This window comes from Danio rerio, chromosome 13 (genome assembly GCF_049306965.1).
Source record: "Danio rerio strain Tuebingen ecotype United States chromosome 13, GRCz12tu, whole genome shotgun sequence".
NCBI lineage: Eukaryota > Metazoa > Chordata > Actinopteri > Cypriniformes > Danionidae > Danio > Danio rerio.
Window position 1 is genome coordinate 3,252,470 of NC_133188.1, and position 19,529 is coordinate 3,271,998.

Below are 19,529 nucleotides of genomic sequence, written 5' to 3' on the forward strand. Positions count from 1 at the left end.
GTACGGTGAACTTATTGCCATGTTCAAGAAACCCCTCTGAGATGATTTACCCTTTATGACAAGGGATGAACATGGTCAGCAACAATACTCAGGTGGGTTGTGGCGTTGACACGATTGGAACTAATGGGTCCAAAGCGTGCCAAAAAGTATCTCTTGACCTCTATATGCTCTTCTGCAGACCTCGGTTGTAACGAGTGATTATTTGAGTTACTGTTGCCTTTCTATCAGCTGGAACCTCAGTCTGGCCATTCTCCTCTGATCTCTGGCATCAGCACGGCATTTGCTCACACTGAACTGCCGCTCACAGAATATTTTCTCTTTTTCAGACCATTCTCTGTAAACCCTAGAGATGGTTGTGCGTGAAAATCCCAGTAAATCAGCAGTTTCTGAAATGCTCAGACCAGCCCGTCTGGCACCAACAACCATGCCACATTCAAAGTCACTTAAATCACCTTTCTTCCCCATTCGGATGCTCACTTTGAACTGCAGCACATTGTCTTGACCATCTCTACATGCCTAAATGCATTGAGTTGCTGCCATGTGATTGGCTGATTAGAAATTTGTGTCAACGAAAAGTTGGACAGGTGTACCTAATAAAGTGGCCGGTGAGTGTATAGTGTCATTGCTTTGCAATCAAAAAATGTCATTATAATGAAAGTCAATGGGGGCAAAAACAGCCCCGAACATAATTAAACAGAGATAAAATTGCCCAAAGTGTATTGTTGAGTTTTTAAACATTTTCAATGCATTTTCCCAAAATATGTCTCAAAATTAGATGTCACCAAAAATCATTCCATTTGCTGAAACACAGAGCAAGTTGTGGTCAAATTAAGACTCAAAATCCCCCCAGAGTGAATGAAAGCATAACCATAAACACATGGGTTAATAGAGAGGTATTCACATGAGATATGACTTACGGTGGCTCGAGGCCTTCAGGCAGCTCGTCCTCTTTGTCCCAGGTGAGCATGTCCACTGCATATTTAAGGATGATGGAGAAAACATTATACGTGCGAGCGATCATCTCAGCAGACAGATTCGCTAAAGGATCCTGCCAAACAAGAACGGCTTTTATTGTTCACTAAAGCATTGATTATTAGACATTTAAATAAAGACGGGTCTAATATAAATGTAGAGACAACTGCAGATGTCCAAACTTTATCCAAGAATGTTTATTATGCAGGAAAGAAGAGCTAGAGACCTTAATTGTTATTACTGATTTGTCCTCTTAAATGTGCCATATATTGAATAGGTTCACTAATATAAATTGCTCTCTGATATCTACATAGTAGGTATGTGGCTTGGGTACATTCAAATAAATTTTCAGAAACTTTTTAAATTTTATATGCTCATTTTCTACTCCATAAGGTCCATAATTGACCATATTTGGATCGATTGTGAAAATTAATGTGATCCGCTCTGACTGCAGCTCTCACAGCGCGCGCACATAGCATGATGCAGGCTGAACTTGGGGCAATATAATATTTAATTTGTCAAAAAACTATTTTATGCATAGTAAACAAACTGTATGCCTCGTTTTCAAAATAAAAGTCCCACATTTATAATGGTAAGCTAAAAATAAATGTAAAAAAAATAACTAAGGTAAAAAAGTTGATCGCCCATATTGCCCATGCCATACCCATGAAATAGGTCACAGGCCACCGAGGTTTTACACTAGTAGAATTTGCATGACAATGATGTGGGCGTGCCTTGTGAGTTATGTAACAGTCTGCTTTGTGTTTTGATGTGTTTTGCAATTGGGGTTTTACAGTCATTCTCATTTGCATGAGAATGATGTGGGCGTGCCCTGTGAGTCAATTTACATGAGAATGATGAGGGCATTTTCCCAGTACTGGGTTGCAGCTGGAAGGGCATCCGCTGTGTAAAACATATGCTGGATAAGTTGGGGGTTCATTCTACTGTGGCAATCCCTTATAAATGAAGGGACTAAGCAGAGGGGAAAATGAATAAATTAATTAATGATGTGGGCCTGACCGGATAGTCACGTAATAGTATGCTTTGTGTTCTGATTGGTCACTGGGGTTTCACACTAGTGGAATTTACATGAGAATGAGGAAACAATGGTGTCTGATGCTCACAATATGGCCATTTCCAAATACTGATCTCTTATTATCAAGTTATGCCTAGGTATACCCAAGCTTTCTTTATAGGGCACCTTTAAATAGATGGGTAACGCTGCTTTATTCTCAAATCATTCATGAACAAATTTTGGGTGAAAACACAGCCTGTGTCAAAGAGGAGGCGGTATCTTACCTTCTGGGAGGAGTCACTGATATTAGGCTCGTGTTTTTGACAGTAAGGACCCTTCTTCCAGGCCTCTGTGTCTCCACAGTCGCAGAAGCCTCCTCCTCCTGAGGTTGTCATCTATAGAGAGCAGAAAGAGCCACTTATACACACAGACAGCAGCACATGATGGCTCAGAGTGGATCTCAGTTCTACTATAGCTGTGTTTTCTAAATAATACACCTGTCACAGTCATGAAGTCGTGAGTCAACCTGCAACACACGACTGTCTGCTGCGGTGTTCCTCAAAACAAACACGTTCTCTCAAACACAGAGAGATGCAGGAGTGGGATGCCAGATTATATTTTAGTGAATAAAGCCAAGAAATGTCCACCTTTTACAGATGTTTCTACAGATCTTTACATTAAATACAATAATAATAATAATAATATTAATAATAATAATAATGATATCAGCATGTGAAATATAAATACACATTAAACATACAACTTGGGTTTACTTTATTTTTATTATTGACATTTTAGAAAATCATGCCGAATAATGAGTATCACATATGATCAGACTAGGGTTGCAAAGGGAGCTGAAAATTTCTGCAAAATTTCCATGGGAACTTTATCCTGGGAAATTTGGAAATATTCCAAGTTGGAAACTTAAAGCATAATTTATTCAAAATATACATTTTTTTTTTAATAATACAAGGCTTTACTGTCAGTTTTATCAATTTAACATCCCTGCTAAATAAAAGTGTTAATGTATTTTTAAAAAATGACTGCCAACTGTTTCCAAATATAAATCAGCATATTTTACATATTGATTCCTGAAGATTTATAGATTATTATTTATTGATTTCTGAAGAATCAGGATTCTGAAGACTGGAGTGATGGCCGATAACAATTCACTTTTGAATAATAGAACTACAAAATACTTTAAAAGTATATTAAAATTGAAAACCAATATTTAAATTTGTAATATTTCCCAATAATACTGTTTAAATCTGTTTCAGATGCAGTTTTGATAAGAATAAGAGATTGTATTGGGGGGTATTGGGTGTCCTGCTGCTCCTGGCGGCACAGTTAAAGGAAAAAAAATATAGCTTAAAAGGGCTAATAATATTGACCTTAAATGGTATAAAAAAATAAATAAAAATGCTTTTATTCTAGCTGAAATAAAACAAATAAGACTTTCTCTAGAAGAAAAAACATTATATGAAATACTGTGAAAATGTCCTCTCTATTAAACATCATTTAGGAAATATTTAAATAAGAAAACAAAATTCACAGAAGGGCAAATAATTTTGACTGTATATAATAGTACCATTTTATTGGTAACTTCTATATTACATTCTATGTTATATTATCAGTTATTTAACAAGTATAACTTTGCTACATTTTCCAGCAATTTTTAATTAAATTTTTTTCTTTTTGTTAGAGACATCAGATTCAAAAAGGCAGTAGTTTTACAGACCGACCACCGACTTAACACACTTGGTATTTGCCACTTTCTCTGCATCCATCACACAAACATGCTGGAACATACCAGAGTGAGACGTTCAAGAGGCTGTGTTCGTGTGTTTGCTCTTACCCTGTAGCGATGCTCTTTGTGGACGCTGCCTAAGAAGCACTGCATACACAGCACACAGGTCGGATCGGCTGCACACTCCCTGATGAGGACAAATAATATCATGTGTTAAATACTTATACAGAGGGATAATAGCTGTAAAGCTGTACAAATTCATAGTTTGGCAGAAAAGCATGGATCCTAAAAGAAAACATTGCGACCATTACCATTTGTCATCTCAAATGTCAGAGTGAGCAAAACAAAATACTTGTCATCACAGATTAAATTACAATTAATTCTCTAGCTGTTGGTCTTGATTAAAATACGCAACACTGCAGGCACCTCATATAAAAAAGGTTTTTTGCCAGGTTTTGTTGTTTGTGCATCAGTTGATTTTCAAATAATCTATTAAGTTATAAAAGCCTGCATGCCATTATGCATTCTAATATATATATATATATATATATATATATATATATATATATATATATATATATATATATATATATATATATATATATATATATATATATATGCTGTCTGAAATTCTCTCCTAAAATGAGCATTTTTATCAGGCTCCTGTGTGAAGGTTGAGTAATTTCACTTTTATGGCAAAGAATAAGTTCTTTTCATGGTCATTATATATATATATATATATTATAATATACTTCAAAGTATTTTGTAGTTCTATTAGGCAAAAGTGAATTTTCATCTGCCATCACTTCAGTCTTCAGAATCCTGATTTTTCAAAAATCAATATATAATAAATCAATAAATCTTCAGAAATCAACATATAAAATATGCTGATTTATAATTGGAAACAGTTGGCAGTAAATTTTTAAAAAATACATTAACACTTTTATTCAGCAGGGATGTTATATTGATAAAATTGACTTGCATTATTTAAAAATATGTATCCTTTAAATAAAGTTTCCAACTTGAAATATTTCCAAATTTCCCAGGATAAAGTTCCCATGGAAATTTTCAAAAAATTCAGCTCCCTTTGCAACCCTAGTCTGATTAAATGTGATACTCATATTTCAGCATAATTTTCTAAAACGGCAATAATGATAATAAAGTAAACCCGAGTTGTATGTTCAATGTGTATTTATATTTCACATGATGATATTATTATTATTATTATTTATTAGTATTATTATTATAAAAATCTGTAGAGGGAGGACATTTCTTGGCTTTATTTACTAAAATATGGTCTGGCATCCCACTCCTGCATCTATATATATATATATTGATAGACATTACGGTTAATATTGTTTATTAAATTGAAGATGACTAATACTCACATTAATATAAAAAAAGAACAATGCTACATGATTAAATTATTAATTTCAACATCTCTCTGTCCCTTGCTTTAAACATTCTGCAACTAAACTGCTACAATTCACTCTTTATTTATTTTAAGTTTAGACATTTTTAATAAAAAATTAAAAAGCAAGCAAAAAAAATTGTTTATAAAAACTTTTGCATAAATTCTTTTTGAATTAGTCGATCTTCCTTACAATTATGAATTTCTATTTCGAAACCTTTTTAGGCCCAAAGTGCTGTAAAAATGAAGACAAATAAACAACGATAAATGTTTTAATTAACAAAAACTATGAACAATAAATGCAGTACCAGTATTATTTATTCTTAATTCATGTATGGTAGTAAAACACAATTACTAACATTAACAAATGAAGCCTTATTGTAAAGTGTTACCAAAAACAGCAACATGTCTTAATGACTGACATATGCTATACATTTTGTCCAATCTTTAAAAAAAAGAAAAAAGAAGAAGAAAGAGACAAGGCTTAAGGCTAGAACTAGACTAAATTGCATATTTGAACTGTTCTAAACTATAAATAACTAATCTTAAAATACATCAATGCCATAGATTTATCTCACTGGTACAGTGTTTTTCAAAATAATTGCTATAAATACTTACATAAGACCTAGTCATCATTATAGATATGTCCTTTTTTATGAAACCGGCTTTATTTTTATTATTTTATTAATCAGCCAAATCAGTTGTGAAATCAACACTAGTTCACAATTATTATTATTATTGTTATTATTATTAAAATCAGCCAGTCCCTATAATTGTCCATCGGGAGCATAGCAAAAAATCAGCTCCGAGACTCCATGGTCTGCACAGGATGAAACCTAGGTAGACAGCAAAGCAGATCACTAGCGTTTGGATCAGATCCAGGAACACATTACATGACAGCATTGTCCACTAAACACCTGAGGATGCAAGATATATTTCACACACCATTCACAAGAGCCAGAGCACATGCTGATCTCATAATACCTGCATGATAAAAGATTGGGCACATGTGTGAGCCCTTTTATTTGTTTCACAGATAAAGAGAAAAAACACACACACCAGAGTAGAACAGTACCGAAAAGCCAGTCACCTCCGGTCTCTTAGCCGGCTTACAGTGATCTTGCTTAAAGAACTTAACTGCAACCTGACCTAATTCAGGCAGGACTTCCAGGTCTGTGGGAAAGCAATGACCCACACTATCCCAGGTCAGATGACTACACACTCGCATGCATGAGGAGAAAAAAAAATGGCTTTAACGTATACCTTCTGCTGCAGATCTACTAGTACATCTGTCTAGCCAGCAGACAGAGCAGCTCGAGAAGCCTTTGCACATTTACAGGTTTCCCAAAAGCAACTTAGAGCACAGTGAATGGAAGAGTACAAGAAATCATTTTTTGCAATAATGGTTGCTTAAATAATAAAAGAACAACTCAATGATGCGGTTATCAAGACTTTCATAAAAGAATAATAATAGTATGAGACTGATAACGGCAGCCGGAAGAGAGAACAAAGCCAAATTTACAGTCATGGCCCCACAGCATCAGAACTTTAAAGACTTTTGGCATCTGCAGATTTATTTTAGAATCATTCATTCATTCATTTGCTTGTTTGCTTAGTCCCTTTATTAATCCGGGGTCACCACAGCGGAATGAACCGCCAACTTATCCAGCAAGCTTTTACGCAGTGGATGCCCTTCCAGCTGCAACCCATCTCTGGGAAACATCCACACATACTCGTACACAATCATACAATACGGACAATTTAGCCTACCCAATTCACCTGTACCGCATGTCTTTGGACTGTGGGGGACTAATTCAGCTGATATGGTGGACGCTGTAAAGCAGAGGTTTGGGATGCTGTTCAATTTGACAGCTTTATAAAAAAATAGTCAATTTGTAGATGCTCCATATTGCCTCCTTGCAAAGGACACAATGTTTACTGGGAGCTGATGTTCAGCAAAACATTGTGACATTTGCAACATTTTGCTGCAAAGTTTCAAAGGGATGGAAAGTAAATAAATGGCAGGCGGATATGATGCAGGTAAAAGCATCTTACATCTGTGCGAAAGCGTTTTCAGGCATTTTAGTGCGGATGGCGGAATTGAAATCGATAGTGTGGACATGGAGCATTTTTTGACGAAAACGGTTTTCGAAATTTTACCAGATTAGTGTAGACGTAGCTTACATTAAAGCTGATTTTTACTTCTGCGTCGGCCTACGCGAGGATGCCTAGCCCTCACCATCGCTAAAGTGCACCTTTCAAAAAATTTAACTACACGTTGCAACGATGCATAGTGCAAGCTCTGTGATTGGTCGGCTTGGTAGCGCTGACAAGTGTGGGCAGGAGCCACGCAAGCCCTATGGAGCGTTTGTTTACAAGTGTGGAGTCCCATGAAGGAGCTTCGGATGGAAAGTTTTGTATTGTGTTTACCTCATGGTTAAAGTTGTTGCACGTCCGCCGATTCCGAATGAGAGATTTCAGCTGCTGTCTGGGCTTTCACTGCTTCTCTACGCCTCCCTTTCTTCATGTGTTCCAATACTTTTGCCTTGCAACATTTCATTTTATTACACATAACTTCTAAATTAATTTGTTTTCTTTGCATATCTGTAATTATTTGGATGCTTCCAACATCTGGTGAAAATTTCAAGTCAATGGCACCTTTAGAAATGATTTCTGAGAAAAATGATGACGTGTTCAATACTGATTTTCCCTCCAAATGACCCCTTCAAACATTGATGCATGTTAATTTCAAGCCCTCCAAATGACCCCTTCAAACATTGATGCATGTTAATTTCAAGCCCTGTGCGATATTGACACTGTACCTGCAGGAGTATGTTGGCTCTCCCACTTTAAACACATGGCCACAAAGTTGTGACGGCTGGTTGTTCTGTTCGAGTTTGGACAAGCCCACGGACGGCTCTTCCCCACAGAGATACCACTCCAGCGGGCCCTGAAGCAGCAGCTGAGCGAGCAGGTCCTCGTTCTGAGGGTTGAGGTTGGGACCCAGGCAGTAGATCTTGGGGACATAGCAGGCCAAGTGCTGGTACACCTCTTTGGGTAGGTTGCTCACCTGTAGCCATTTCTGTGAAAAGATGGGTAAATTAAACGTTTTTAATATGAGAAAAATTGCACTTTACATTAAAGGGGACCTATTATGCCCATTTTTACAACATGTAATATATGTTTCTGGTGTCCCTAGAGTGTGTATGTGAAGTTTCAGCTCAAAATGCCACACAAATAATGTTTTATAACTCTTTGAAACAGACCATTTTAGGCTTTGATCCTAATTGTGCTGTTTTGGTGATTGTTGCTTTTAATTCAAATAAGATTATGCTCTTTTCAAAAGAGGGCGGAGCTACAAATGCCTGTGCATCAGCATAATGGCAGATTCAGAAGCAAGACTAACGTCCTTTGCTAATGAGGGATGGTCACTAGTGGGTGGGGCTTTCCCATTCTGATGACACGTACAAAGGGAGAATGTCAATCAAAGTGTTTCTGACTGCTTTGATCAAGTGTGAATATAAAATATTTAATTAATAGATTTTTTCCATTATAAGTTGGAACATTTAACATTACTGAAAAAGTTAACCCCCTGATCGTCAATGTATAATTTGCACCCTGATTGCAATAATACCACAGAAAAACAAAATATCACATTTTCAGATTTTTCCAATATTGTGCCACCCGAATATATATATATATATATATATATATATATATATATAAATATATATATATATATATATATATATATATATATATTCCAATTCCATGCAAATGTCAACCTTGCCATGAAAAGAATTAAGTTTTCACCAAAATATGGAAGTTTTTTGTGTAGGTTTGTATTTTACAGTACTTTAGAAATACTTCAAAATGACTGTCAATGTTTTCAAACTATTATGTTTGAATTACTAAAGCCACACAAATGGAATTTACACATCCGTCACTTCCATAACGAAGAAGTGTCACATCCATAACGACACTTTTTCCTCATAAATACAAAACTGTAAAATAAAATAAAACCAGTCATGTTTGTTTTATAGAGATCCAACTCTTCTCCTTTTGATTAGCAATATTTCTTTTGGGTTGTGCAGTTTAATTCACAGAACTTCTACAAAATATGTACAAAGTATACTGTAAACTTGCAAGCTTTTTTGGTCACATCCATAACACTTTACTTTCCTTATTTAAAGTATAAAATTTACAGATTGATTTTTTTTTTATCCCATAACTCTGTGGTTAGTTGTCCTGGAAAATATCAACAGTTATTTCAAAATAATGTTAAATTATACTTTCTATGTGAATTTATGTTTTGAATTTTTACTGCCAATGTCACATCCTTAATGCTGGAATAGCTCATATATACTCATTCATATATATATATATATATATATATATATATATATATATATATATATATATATATATATATATATTCATTCAAATATATATATATATAATTTTATTTGTTTTAATAAAGTGACAAATTGACTGTGCATTTCATATACTATAGAAAAATAATCCGATGCAAATACAGACTCTGATTTAGAAACTATTGTTTTGGTTTTTTTGCAATTGTTTTGAAGGAAATACTGTAAGAACCTAGCTAGTCTCCATTGTCTACAGTTAATGTGTTTGTTGTGCCAGAAACACATGCTGTAAAGGAAACACAGAGATTACGTATACAGCACAAGCAGAACTTGGCAGTCTCAATGACTGTCTACATCGACCTACTAACCTGGATTTAGGACTTGAGAGAATACAGTTAAACAAACCAGATACAGACAATTGACCAAGTGCTTTTGAGATTGTTCAAAAGAGATTTTAATCTCATCAATATAGAACTCCTTGTGATGTAGGTCCACGTTTTGTATGCACATGGTGATGAAAAAAAGTGCAAAATAACCAGGACATGTACTGTTATCGTTCAGTTCATCACACAACACAACCGCAGTGAATTGAGGTCTTGTGGTTCAGACAACCGCCACCTGAATTACTTTGTCAAAACAAACCTACTTTTTTATATGATACACGTGGCATGGAAATGTTGTGGGTAAATCAATTTACAAATGAAAAGAAAAACAAGCATAGCTGGAATATCAAACTAATGTTTAGTTTGCAAACCCATAACGTTCTACAGCACCTGCTGAAGGAAACCAGAAAAACAGCTCATATTACCATTATCACAAAAATGCTAAATATATATATATATATATATTTTAACTATTTATTTGTATAAACCAATTCAAAGCGACTGTCAAACTGTGTTAATAACAGGATAAACATAATGACGTATAGATGATGAACAAAGCAGCCAATGTTGTTTTTCCAACTCTTGACAGATCCTTTTAAAATATCACTGACACCAAAACCATACGCTAAACCCGAAAAATCACTAAATAAAAAAATATATATACTAAATCCATATTTATAAACTGATAATGTGTGCAAACGGCGTGTCAGATGTGCGTTTTTTTAGGCTGAGGTGTGAAAATCTCACAGGCTAGCGTTAGCTGTTAGCGCGCTAGCAGGAACAACTGAGCAAAACAAGATGAGGAGCGAGAAAAAAAACTGACAATTCATCGCCAACGTGTTGATTTTTGCAACCAAACACAAACAGATCGCCAGTAGAGAAATTTTGCGTAGTGTTCATAAAACTGTCGCCTACCGCAGCGGTGTCCTTAGCGGAGAAATTGAGGAATTCGCTACACAGAGCGGACGGTGCATCACGATCGGTCTCGGCCGCCGCCATCTTTACTTCAGTGGCCACCAGCAAACCAGCAGGAGCAACAGCAGTGAAGGAAGCGGAAATCAGCCGCTCGCCCTTCTTCCGTCAAGGAGCTGGCAAAACTTTTCAGCTGACTAATGGAAAAGTGTCGCTGTTGTTGCCACGGTGACGGTGCACAAAAACAGCCGCTCCCTCCTCACGTGTGGTTTACAAGTACATCTGCAAACTGTGAATTGATTAAAAGTTGTCTTTCCAAACTTTGTAGCTAATGTGTTGTCATTTTACTAGTAAACACCACTGAGGTGAAGTTTTATATTCGCACATATAGTCAGTGACAACTTGTGATATCCTCACTATACTGCTTACCATGGTACATTGGATAGCAATCACATATATGACTTCAAAACAACCCCATTTGACTGTGGACTTTGATAGTTATTTGGCATTGAGGTAAATTTGGTTTTATATTTGGCTCATTCTAACTTTCTCCTTAATAAAAGCATTTCAGAAAAGTCTTATTTACTTATTCTAAATAGGGAAATCATATTAGTAGCCGTGACTATCAAAGTATAACATTGTTCACAGTCAGTTAAACAGAGCTTGATTTGAAGTCATACATGCTTCAGACCGAATATTCAAAGTAGCGTGGTAGCTAAACAATAGAGACCATGTCACAAGTTGTTACTGAATGTGTGAATATAAACCAACTTCATGTCATTGGCTGCAGTGTGCTAATATGATTTGCCCATTTAGAATTACCAAAGTTGCCTAAAATTATATTATTATGGAGAAGGTCTGAGTGAGTGAATATAAAACAGGCTTTACCTCAACGTAAACACCCACTGGAACGGTTTTTGGAAGGATTTTGGGACTGCGAAGACTAATGTAACCCTGGACCACAAAACCAATAGGCTACTTGTCCATTTTTTGGAAATGTTTGTTAACCATATAAGCTGAAAGCTGAATAAATAAGATTTCTATTGATATGTGGAAAAATGGTGTTCATGACTTGAAAGCTGTTCTAAAATCTTACGGGAAAAAAAATAGGCTTTTTGGAAGGATTGTGTGACTGCAAAGACCGAAGATGAAAATTCTTGTAACCCTGGACCACAAAACCAATCATAAGTCTATTTTTTATTTATTTATTTGAGTTTACTACATAATCTGAAAGCTGAATAAATAAGATTTCTATTGATATGTGATTTTATGACAATATTTGACAGGGAAACAACTATTTTAAAACCGGTAATCTGAGGGTTAACATATTGGCAAACGTTTGCAAAACTAGCTTTACCTCAATGTAAACACCCCTCAAAAATGGTGTTTATGACTTGAAAGCTGTTCTAAAATCTTCGAAAAAGATATATCATGTTGACATTTATAATAAAATAAATGTTTATTGAGCATGAAACCCGATTGGGAGGAGTTATGGAAGGATGGTGTGACTGAGAAGACTAGAGTAATGATGAAAATTGTGATCCTGGTCCACAAAACCAGTTAGTGTCCTTTTTTTTTTTTTTTTTGGAAATTTGAGTACATAATCTGGAAGCTGAATAAATAGCATTTATTTATATATTGTTATGATAGGACACTATTTGACAGAGAAACAACTATGTAAAAACCTGTAATCTGAGGGTTAAAAAAATCTTAACAAAATAAATAATAATGATAATATGATAAAAAAAACAATAATAATAATAGTCTGTGAAAGTATGAATGTGCGAACCAACCAATAAGGTAGTTTGTTGAGTTCAAAATTAGATCCTATTATAATTAAACATGTTAATAATTAGGAAAAATACACAGCAGAAAACAATTAAAGTAACTTGAAACAATGCATAAATTAATTAGAAAACAAATAATATTGTAGGGCCTATGTCACACAATCATGTGTGAATTGATGCTCAAATGTATATTCCAAGCCTTGCTTGCTATATTAATCCAGCTATCACAGGGGTGTCCAAACTCGGTCCTGGAGGGCCAGTGTCCTGCAAAGTTTAATTCCAACTCCAAACAGACACACCTAGGCTAGCTATTTAAGCTCTTACTAGGCTTTCTAGAAGCATCCATGCAGGTTTGTTGAGGCAAGTTGGATGACTGAGTTTGGACACCCCTGAGCTATCAGGACCACATCTCCGGGATGTGCATTATTTCTCTAAAATAATGCTATATATATATATATATATATATATATATATATATATATATATATATATATATATATATATATATATATATATATATATATATATATATATATATATATATATATATTTATTTATTCATCAATTCAGTGTAATCACACTTTGATTATTTAAAACTGCCTTTGTCCAAGATACACTTACTCATAATTCTTCAGTTATCCTTGCAGACAAGTTTCTTGTATACAATACAAATGATTACAATAGCAAAAATAACACTTGGAAATACTACAGCAAAATATAGAAATAACTAACCTAAAACCAATTTTAGCAGGAAAATACTAATGTTCTAATACATTTGGCCACCACTGTTAAATAAATTATTAATAATATTACAATATTTGTATATCACAAAATCATGTATGATTTGCAGCACAAAAAGTCTATTCCAAACGATGCATTCTTGCTGGATTTCTATAGCTTACTAATCATTTTCAGAAGTTTGGGCGTCCCCTTTAGGTTATGCTCTCACTGAGAGTTTCTTGTCATCATCATGATCATCAGTAACTGCAGAAACAACAAAGGAAAAAATTCAGACTGAGATTAAGAAGACTATCATTTACATTAACGTCTAGCTCAACCAAAATAGACAGAAAGGAAACTTGAAATGAACACCTATGCAGGAGAGTTCACTGAAAAAAAAAAAAAAAATTACTTTAGTTTTTTTTTTTGGCTTGTTTCTAGTCCAAATATATACAAAAAAATCTTAAATCAAGAAGCTTTTTCTTAAAAATGAAAAGAATAAAAATCTTTCAGGAATAATGTGAATGAATGTGAATAAAATGAAATGAGTTTTTCCCTAAAACAAGAAAAATTATCAGAAAATAAATGAAGACATTTTAGAGGAAATCTGAGAGCTTCCTCATCCTCCATTAACAGTAATGATCCTAAGAGGTTCAAAGTTCAAAATAGAAACCCATGTGACTTCAGTGGTTCAACTGTAATCATACGAAGCTCCAAAAACAATTTTGTGAGCCAAAAAATGACAAGAAAGAGAATGGGCGAACAAAGGCGAACATATTTACAGTTTTGTGGTGTACAAAAGTGTTCTTGGAGCTTCATATGATTACAGCTTAACCACTGAAGTCACATGGACTGTTTTGACAATGTTTTTGTTCTGAAGATGAATGAAGGTCTCGGGGTTTGAAAAGACTTGAGGGTGAGTAATTAATAACAGAGTTTCATTTTTGGGGTGAACTAACCCCGTCGTGAAGTCATGAAGCCTCTTACCTGACGTTAGCTTGAGCAGTAAACTGTGGAGCTCCTTGACTTCAGCCTTCAGCTCGCTCAGGTCTTGACTGTACTTCTGTTGGTCTTTCTCAAGTCTGGAAAGAGTTTTAAGATGTGCTTCTTTCTCTGGATGTGTGGCATTTCTCTTTCTGTTAAATAAAAAACACAAACAAACAAACAAGCATTAGGCATGGCTTTCAACATAAACAGTAGCCCTTAATTAACAGGTTATGTATTTTGTGATTCATAGTTTATTTTTCTTTTCAGTTTTTCAATTTTTTCAATTTATTTACATATATTTCTTGGTGCTGATGTGTTTCCTGGTTCGTTTGACAAGTGTGAGTGCTCTGAGTTGGAAGCAAGCACTGTTCAGTTGGCCGGTTCTGGCCCAGCTGGAAGAGGTGCGGTTGCCAGAGCGCGGTTCGGTTTGGCTTTGGCACGGTACACTTGTAGTGTGAGTGCAAAACTCGCCTGAGTGCAAAACTGAAGACGCAACGTCACTTTTAAGGGACTGTTTTATATGGATTTATTAATCATTTTTACTTTTCAATGAACACAAACTGTTGCACGTCAGCTGCATCTTCAGCAAACCTCCTAATATCTGCAGCACGAGGACTTTATGATAATTTATGAGCATCAAAAGTAGTGGATCTGTTCGGCAAAATATCTGACTGTGCGCCACTGCATCCCTACGGAACCCCGGAAGGGACGTAGTGGAGGAGAAAAAAATTGGCTGGGTGAAAAAAAAAAAAAAAATGGGTGAAAGAAAAAAATGGGGGGGAGAAAAATATATATTTCTAAGTTTTTGCGTTCTCTCGCAAAGTTTTGCGTTCCCTCGCAAAGATGTTTTGCGTTCCCTCGCAAAGTTTTGCGTTATCTCGCAAAGATGTTTTGCGTTCCCTCGCAAAACTGTTTCTCCACAAACACTTCCTGTTCACTTCACTCACGTAAACCCTCCCGTTTTTGCTGAAATTCTCCCGTATTTTACCATTCTACCCCACTTTCTTTACATTACTGTGCGCTGATCGTCGCCTTTCACTTTGCAACCTCTGAACCAGTGAATGCATGTATAAGCGCTGACTGACAGACGCGCTTCGTACAATAAACCGATCCCAGATGAGATTAGCGTCTGTACGCGCCATTTAAAGGGACACTTCTGTTATCAAACAAGTGAGCAGCAATAAATCTCATGTTTTGTTTAGTTTGATAACAGAGGTGTCTCTGTAAGAATGCACAGATCTATAATGAAAGCAGTCCATTACTTTAGAAACTGTTTGTGCTCATTTAAGAGAAAATAAGCTGTTTAAAATAAAACATGCAGGACGGAGATGTTTCACATTATTAGTGTATTTGTCTGTTTAAACATACACCCACTCCTCTGTAAATGGCGTGTACAGACGCTGATCTGAGATCAGTTTATTGTATGGAGCGCGTCTGTCAGTCAGCGCTTATACATGCATTCACTGGTTCAGAGGTAGCATATGAAAGGCAACGATCGACGCACAGTAATGTAAAGAAAGTGGGGTAGAATGGTAAAATACGGGAGAATTTCGGCAAAAACGGGAGGGTTTACGTGAGTGGAGTGAACAGGAAGTATTTGTGGAGAAACAGTTTTGCGAGGGAACGCAAAACATCTTTGCGAGATAACGCAAAACTTTGCGAGAGAACGCAAAAACTTAGAAATATATATTTTCCTCCCACCCATTTTTTTCTTTCACCCATTATTTTTTTTTCACCCAGCCAATTTTTTTCTCCTCCACTACGTCCCTTCCGGGGTTCCGTAGCATCCCAAATGACTAAAAATAATACAAAACAATACAACTAAAGCAATGTCCACTGTGCTGAGCGAGAGCGCTTCTCTTCCTGTTAAACTGAACAGTTGCATCATTGATGATGTAAACGTGCACCGGCTCGGAAGGTCAAATGCAGTGTAAGTGCAGGCCGAGGGGGGACAAGCGCACTTTGGCGCTCTACTATGTTATAGATCATAAAAATTAAAGCCAAAAAAAATAAAACAAAGATTATTATAAACCAACCTTGTGACATCTCTGGGGCCAGCAAATGCAAACTGAGGTGAGATCATCTCTCTTTGGATGTCCAGATGTCTATCTAAAGTATCCTGCATTAGACAATGCACAGATTCAGTTAACAGTTGTTGATTAAAACTAGATTAGAGTATTAGTTAATGCAGGCACCTTGATCTGTTCTGTAAGCTTCTTCATCTCGGCGTGTTTTTCTGGGTTAATGGTGACATCGTCATCGTAAAACTCTCCAAGCGGGGCGCAGTTGCGGTGGATGTGTTCTTTATCATAACAGCGCCTCAGGCAAGGCATGGATTCTTCTATTTGGAGGATGATGGCTGCTTGCTGCATAACCGCATTGGCGAGTGCATTTTCATAGACCCTGCAAATCAAACCGTTATGGGAATATTTGACCGAACAATCAGAATTCCAGATCATTTCCAGACAATGACAGTTCACATGTACTCAGGTCTGTTGCCCTTCATCCCCCCACCCCCCCAAAAAAGGAGAAAGGGCATGATAAATATTAAAGGTGTAAATTAGACATGATGACAATTACCAAAGGTGTTTTAAAGATCAAATATAGATCAGTGCCTATAAGACGGTGTGATTAAACACATCATAAATCAATAGTAAATACAACATTTACAATAAGGTTTTACCGTGAAAACTGAATTTGTGTTAAACAGAAGGAGAAAACTCAAAAAGGTTTGAAATTTTGCCAGAACTTTTAGTTTTGGTTGAACTAAATCTTTAATGTATTGACTAAAATGATAAATAATCTTGTAGGGATGTAATGGTATCAGTATTTCACGGTACGGTAATACCTCGGTATGAATGGCACGGTACGGTATTTATTGAATAATTTACAGGAAAAACAAAACTAATAAAAAGACTCGAAAAAAGTGGCAAAAGTGTTTATTTACCTTAGCAGTGAACATATCAATGACATACAAATCAGCCATCTATCTGTAAGTTTCCAAACAGGAACTTCAATTTTTCAATTTTAATAACAAAAAACTATTAAACCATATAAAAAAAAAATAAAGTTTCAATTTAGTATTGTTGAAAACTCATCACATTCAACATTTAATCACTCACTCACTTAGATAGAGATGGTTTTTTTAAGGAAAATGATCATATAACTATAATCTAGTAAAAGCTGGGATCTCTGGGCATGTCCCCTGCAGCAGAAATAAACCCTCTCATTTGGGACTGAGATTTCTCGGACAGAGAGATATGATTTAGCCAAGGTTGACAGCAGTGGGTAACGTTGTGCATTGTCTTTCCACCACTTGAGAGGACAAGCCGTGAGTGAGATAGAGGTCTCTTTACGGTACAAGCCAATGTCTGTTTTAGTCGTATTCCCGACTTATATTTCACCACAGTCTGGCAGTGCCTGCATACTGTTTTTGTCTTTGTCTGTCACCTTTTCTCCTTTTTCGTATCTTTTTAGAAAGAAACCGAAATGCTTCCACACATCTGATTTAAAACCCGCTTAAGTTCGATCATTTCCTCTTTTTCTTCCCCGCTACTAGCAGCACACTCCATTTCCGCATTACTGGATCTGTAGTGACAACAGACCGCAAAGGATGATGGCCACGCCTGGGCTGATGGGAATTGTAGTTCCCGCTACCTCCCGTAGGCTTCATTCGGCTAAGCAAACTTTTTTCAGAAATATAGTTTTATTGAGTCATCCGCCTATGGTAATATTGAAAAAAATTACTATTGCGTTATGACGGTATTTACAAAATTGTTACATCCCTATAATCTTGTAAACATTACCTCTGGAAGGTGTCAGAGAGCAATGCGATCAGTAGGTTAACACAGAGGATAGCGGACAGGGCCAGAAAGGTTCCACAGAGCAGGTAGGCCATCACCGTGTCCACCTCCAGCATTTCATCAAACTCATAATCGTCCACCAGGGTGATGCGGTACAGGCTATAGAGCAGCCGGGGAACTGTCTCCATGCTCGGGACATCTTCCAGACCTGAGATTATATGAGACAGGTCTCATGCGTCATGTTTTAGGGATAGCTCACCAAAAAAAAAAAAATAAATAAATAAATTTTGTTATGATTTACTTGATTTAAACCTTTATGAATTTATTTTCTCTGTTGAACAGGACAGAAGATAGTTTGAAAAATGCTGAAAATCTGTCACTATTGACTTTCATACACTTAACGATTTTTGTAAACTACACAGTATTTCGCTGTAATATCCACTGCATTTGACATTTCTGCAGTGTTACTGTAATTTAAAGTTACATTGTGAAAATGACTGTATATTTTACGATAACGATATACAGTTGAAGTCAGAATTATTAGCCCCCCTTCGAATTGTTTTCTTCTTTTTCAAATATTTTCCAAATGAAGTTGAACAGAGCAAGGAAGTTTTCACAGTATGTCTGATAATATTTTTTCTTCTTGAGAAAGTCTGATTCGTTTTATTTCGGCTAGAATAGAAGCAGTTTTTAATTTTTTAAACACCATTTTACGGACAAAATTGTTAACCCCCTTTAAGTAATAGTTTTTTTCGATAGTCTACAGAACAAACCATCATTATACAATAATTTGCCTAATTACCCTAACCTGCCTAGTTAACCTAATTAACCTAGTTAAGCCTTTAAATGTCACTTTAAGCTGTATAGAAGTGTCAAGAAAATTATCTAGTCAAATATTATTTACTGTCATCATGGGAAAGATAAAATAAATCAGTTATTAGAGATGAGTTATTAAAATTATTATGTTTAGAAATGTGTTGAAAAAATCTGCTCTCCGTAAAACAGAAATTGGGGAAAAAATAAACAAGCGGTCTAATAATAATTCAGGGGGGCTAATGGTTCTGACTTCAACTGTATACAATATTGTAAATACATACGCAGTAAGATAAATGGTGCATGTAAATGTAAATACAAGATTGTGGGTGCAATTTATTTACAGTAAGTTACTGGTGAACTGCTGCCAGTAGGTTACTGTAGATTCTACAGCAAATAGTTAACAGTGTAGTATTTGTTTTTTCTACTATAGAAGTCAGTGGTTACAGGCTGTGTTCAATGTAGGGCGTTCATAAGACTGTCATTAAACCTTTATAATCATGAAATGACACATTATCAATGTGAATGAGATTTTATTCATGTTTATGAGAACTATTACTAAGTGTCATCTGCTCAGTTATGTGATTTTAAATGCAAAGAGGATATTGC

General features: G+C 35.6%; 2 protein-coding genes across 12 annotated transcripts in view; both read right to left on the minus strand.

Annotated features, from left to right (window-relative positions):
• ubr2 (ubiquitin protein ligase E3 component n-recognin 2) overlaps window positions 1–10,901 on the minus strand; it is a 61,821-nt gene extending 50,920 nt beyond the window's left edge. For all 10 annotated transcript variants that reach the window (XM_005156498.6, XM_001921555.9, XM_073920512.1 and 7 more), the window contains exons 1-5: window positions 10,814–10,901; window positions 7,968–8,227; window positions 3,843–3,921; window positions 2,272–2,382; window positions 918–1,048 (exon numbers count right to left, since the gene is read on the minus strand). In XM_005156498.6, the coding sequence (XP_005156555.2) occupies window positions 918–1,048; window positions 2,272–2,382; window positions 3,843–3,921; window positions 7,968–8,227; window positions 10,814–10,897 (665 nt within the window). In that variant the 5' untranslated portion in view covers window positions 10,898–10,901. The remainder of the gene's footprint in view (window positions 1–917; window positions 1,049–2,271; window positions 2,383–3,842; window positions 3,922–7,967; window positions 8,228–10,813) is intronic.
• A 1,520-nt stretch (window positions 10,902–12,421) lies between these two features.
• si:ch73-193i2.2 overlaps window positions 12,422–19,529 on the minus strand; it is a 29,332-nt gene continuing 22,224 nt past the window's right edge. The window contains exons 15-20 of one of the 2 annotated variants that reach the window (XM_073920527.1): window positions 18,111–18,315; window positions 16,500–16,707; window positions 16,341–16,423; window positions 14,305–14,453; window positions 13,381–13,581; window positions 12,422–12,986 (exon numbers count right to left, since the gene is read on the minus strand). In XM_073920527.1, the coding sequence (XP_073776628.1) occupies window positions 13,535–13,581; window positions 14,305–14,453; window positions 16,341–16,423; window positions 16,500–16,707; window positions 18,111–18,315 (692 nt within the window). In that variant the 3' untranslated portion in view covers window positions 12,422–12,986; window positions 13,381–13,534. Of the gene's footprint in view, window positions 12,987–13,176; window positions 13,582–14,304; window positions 14,454–16,340; window positions 16,424–16,499; window positions 16,708–18,110; window positions 18,316–19,529 lie in introns of both variants that reach the window. The other variant, XM_073920528.1, reaches the window with a different exon arrangement.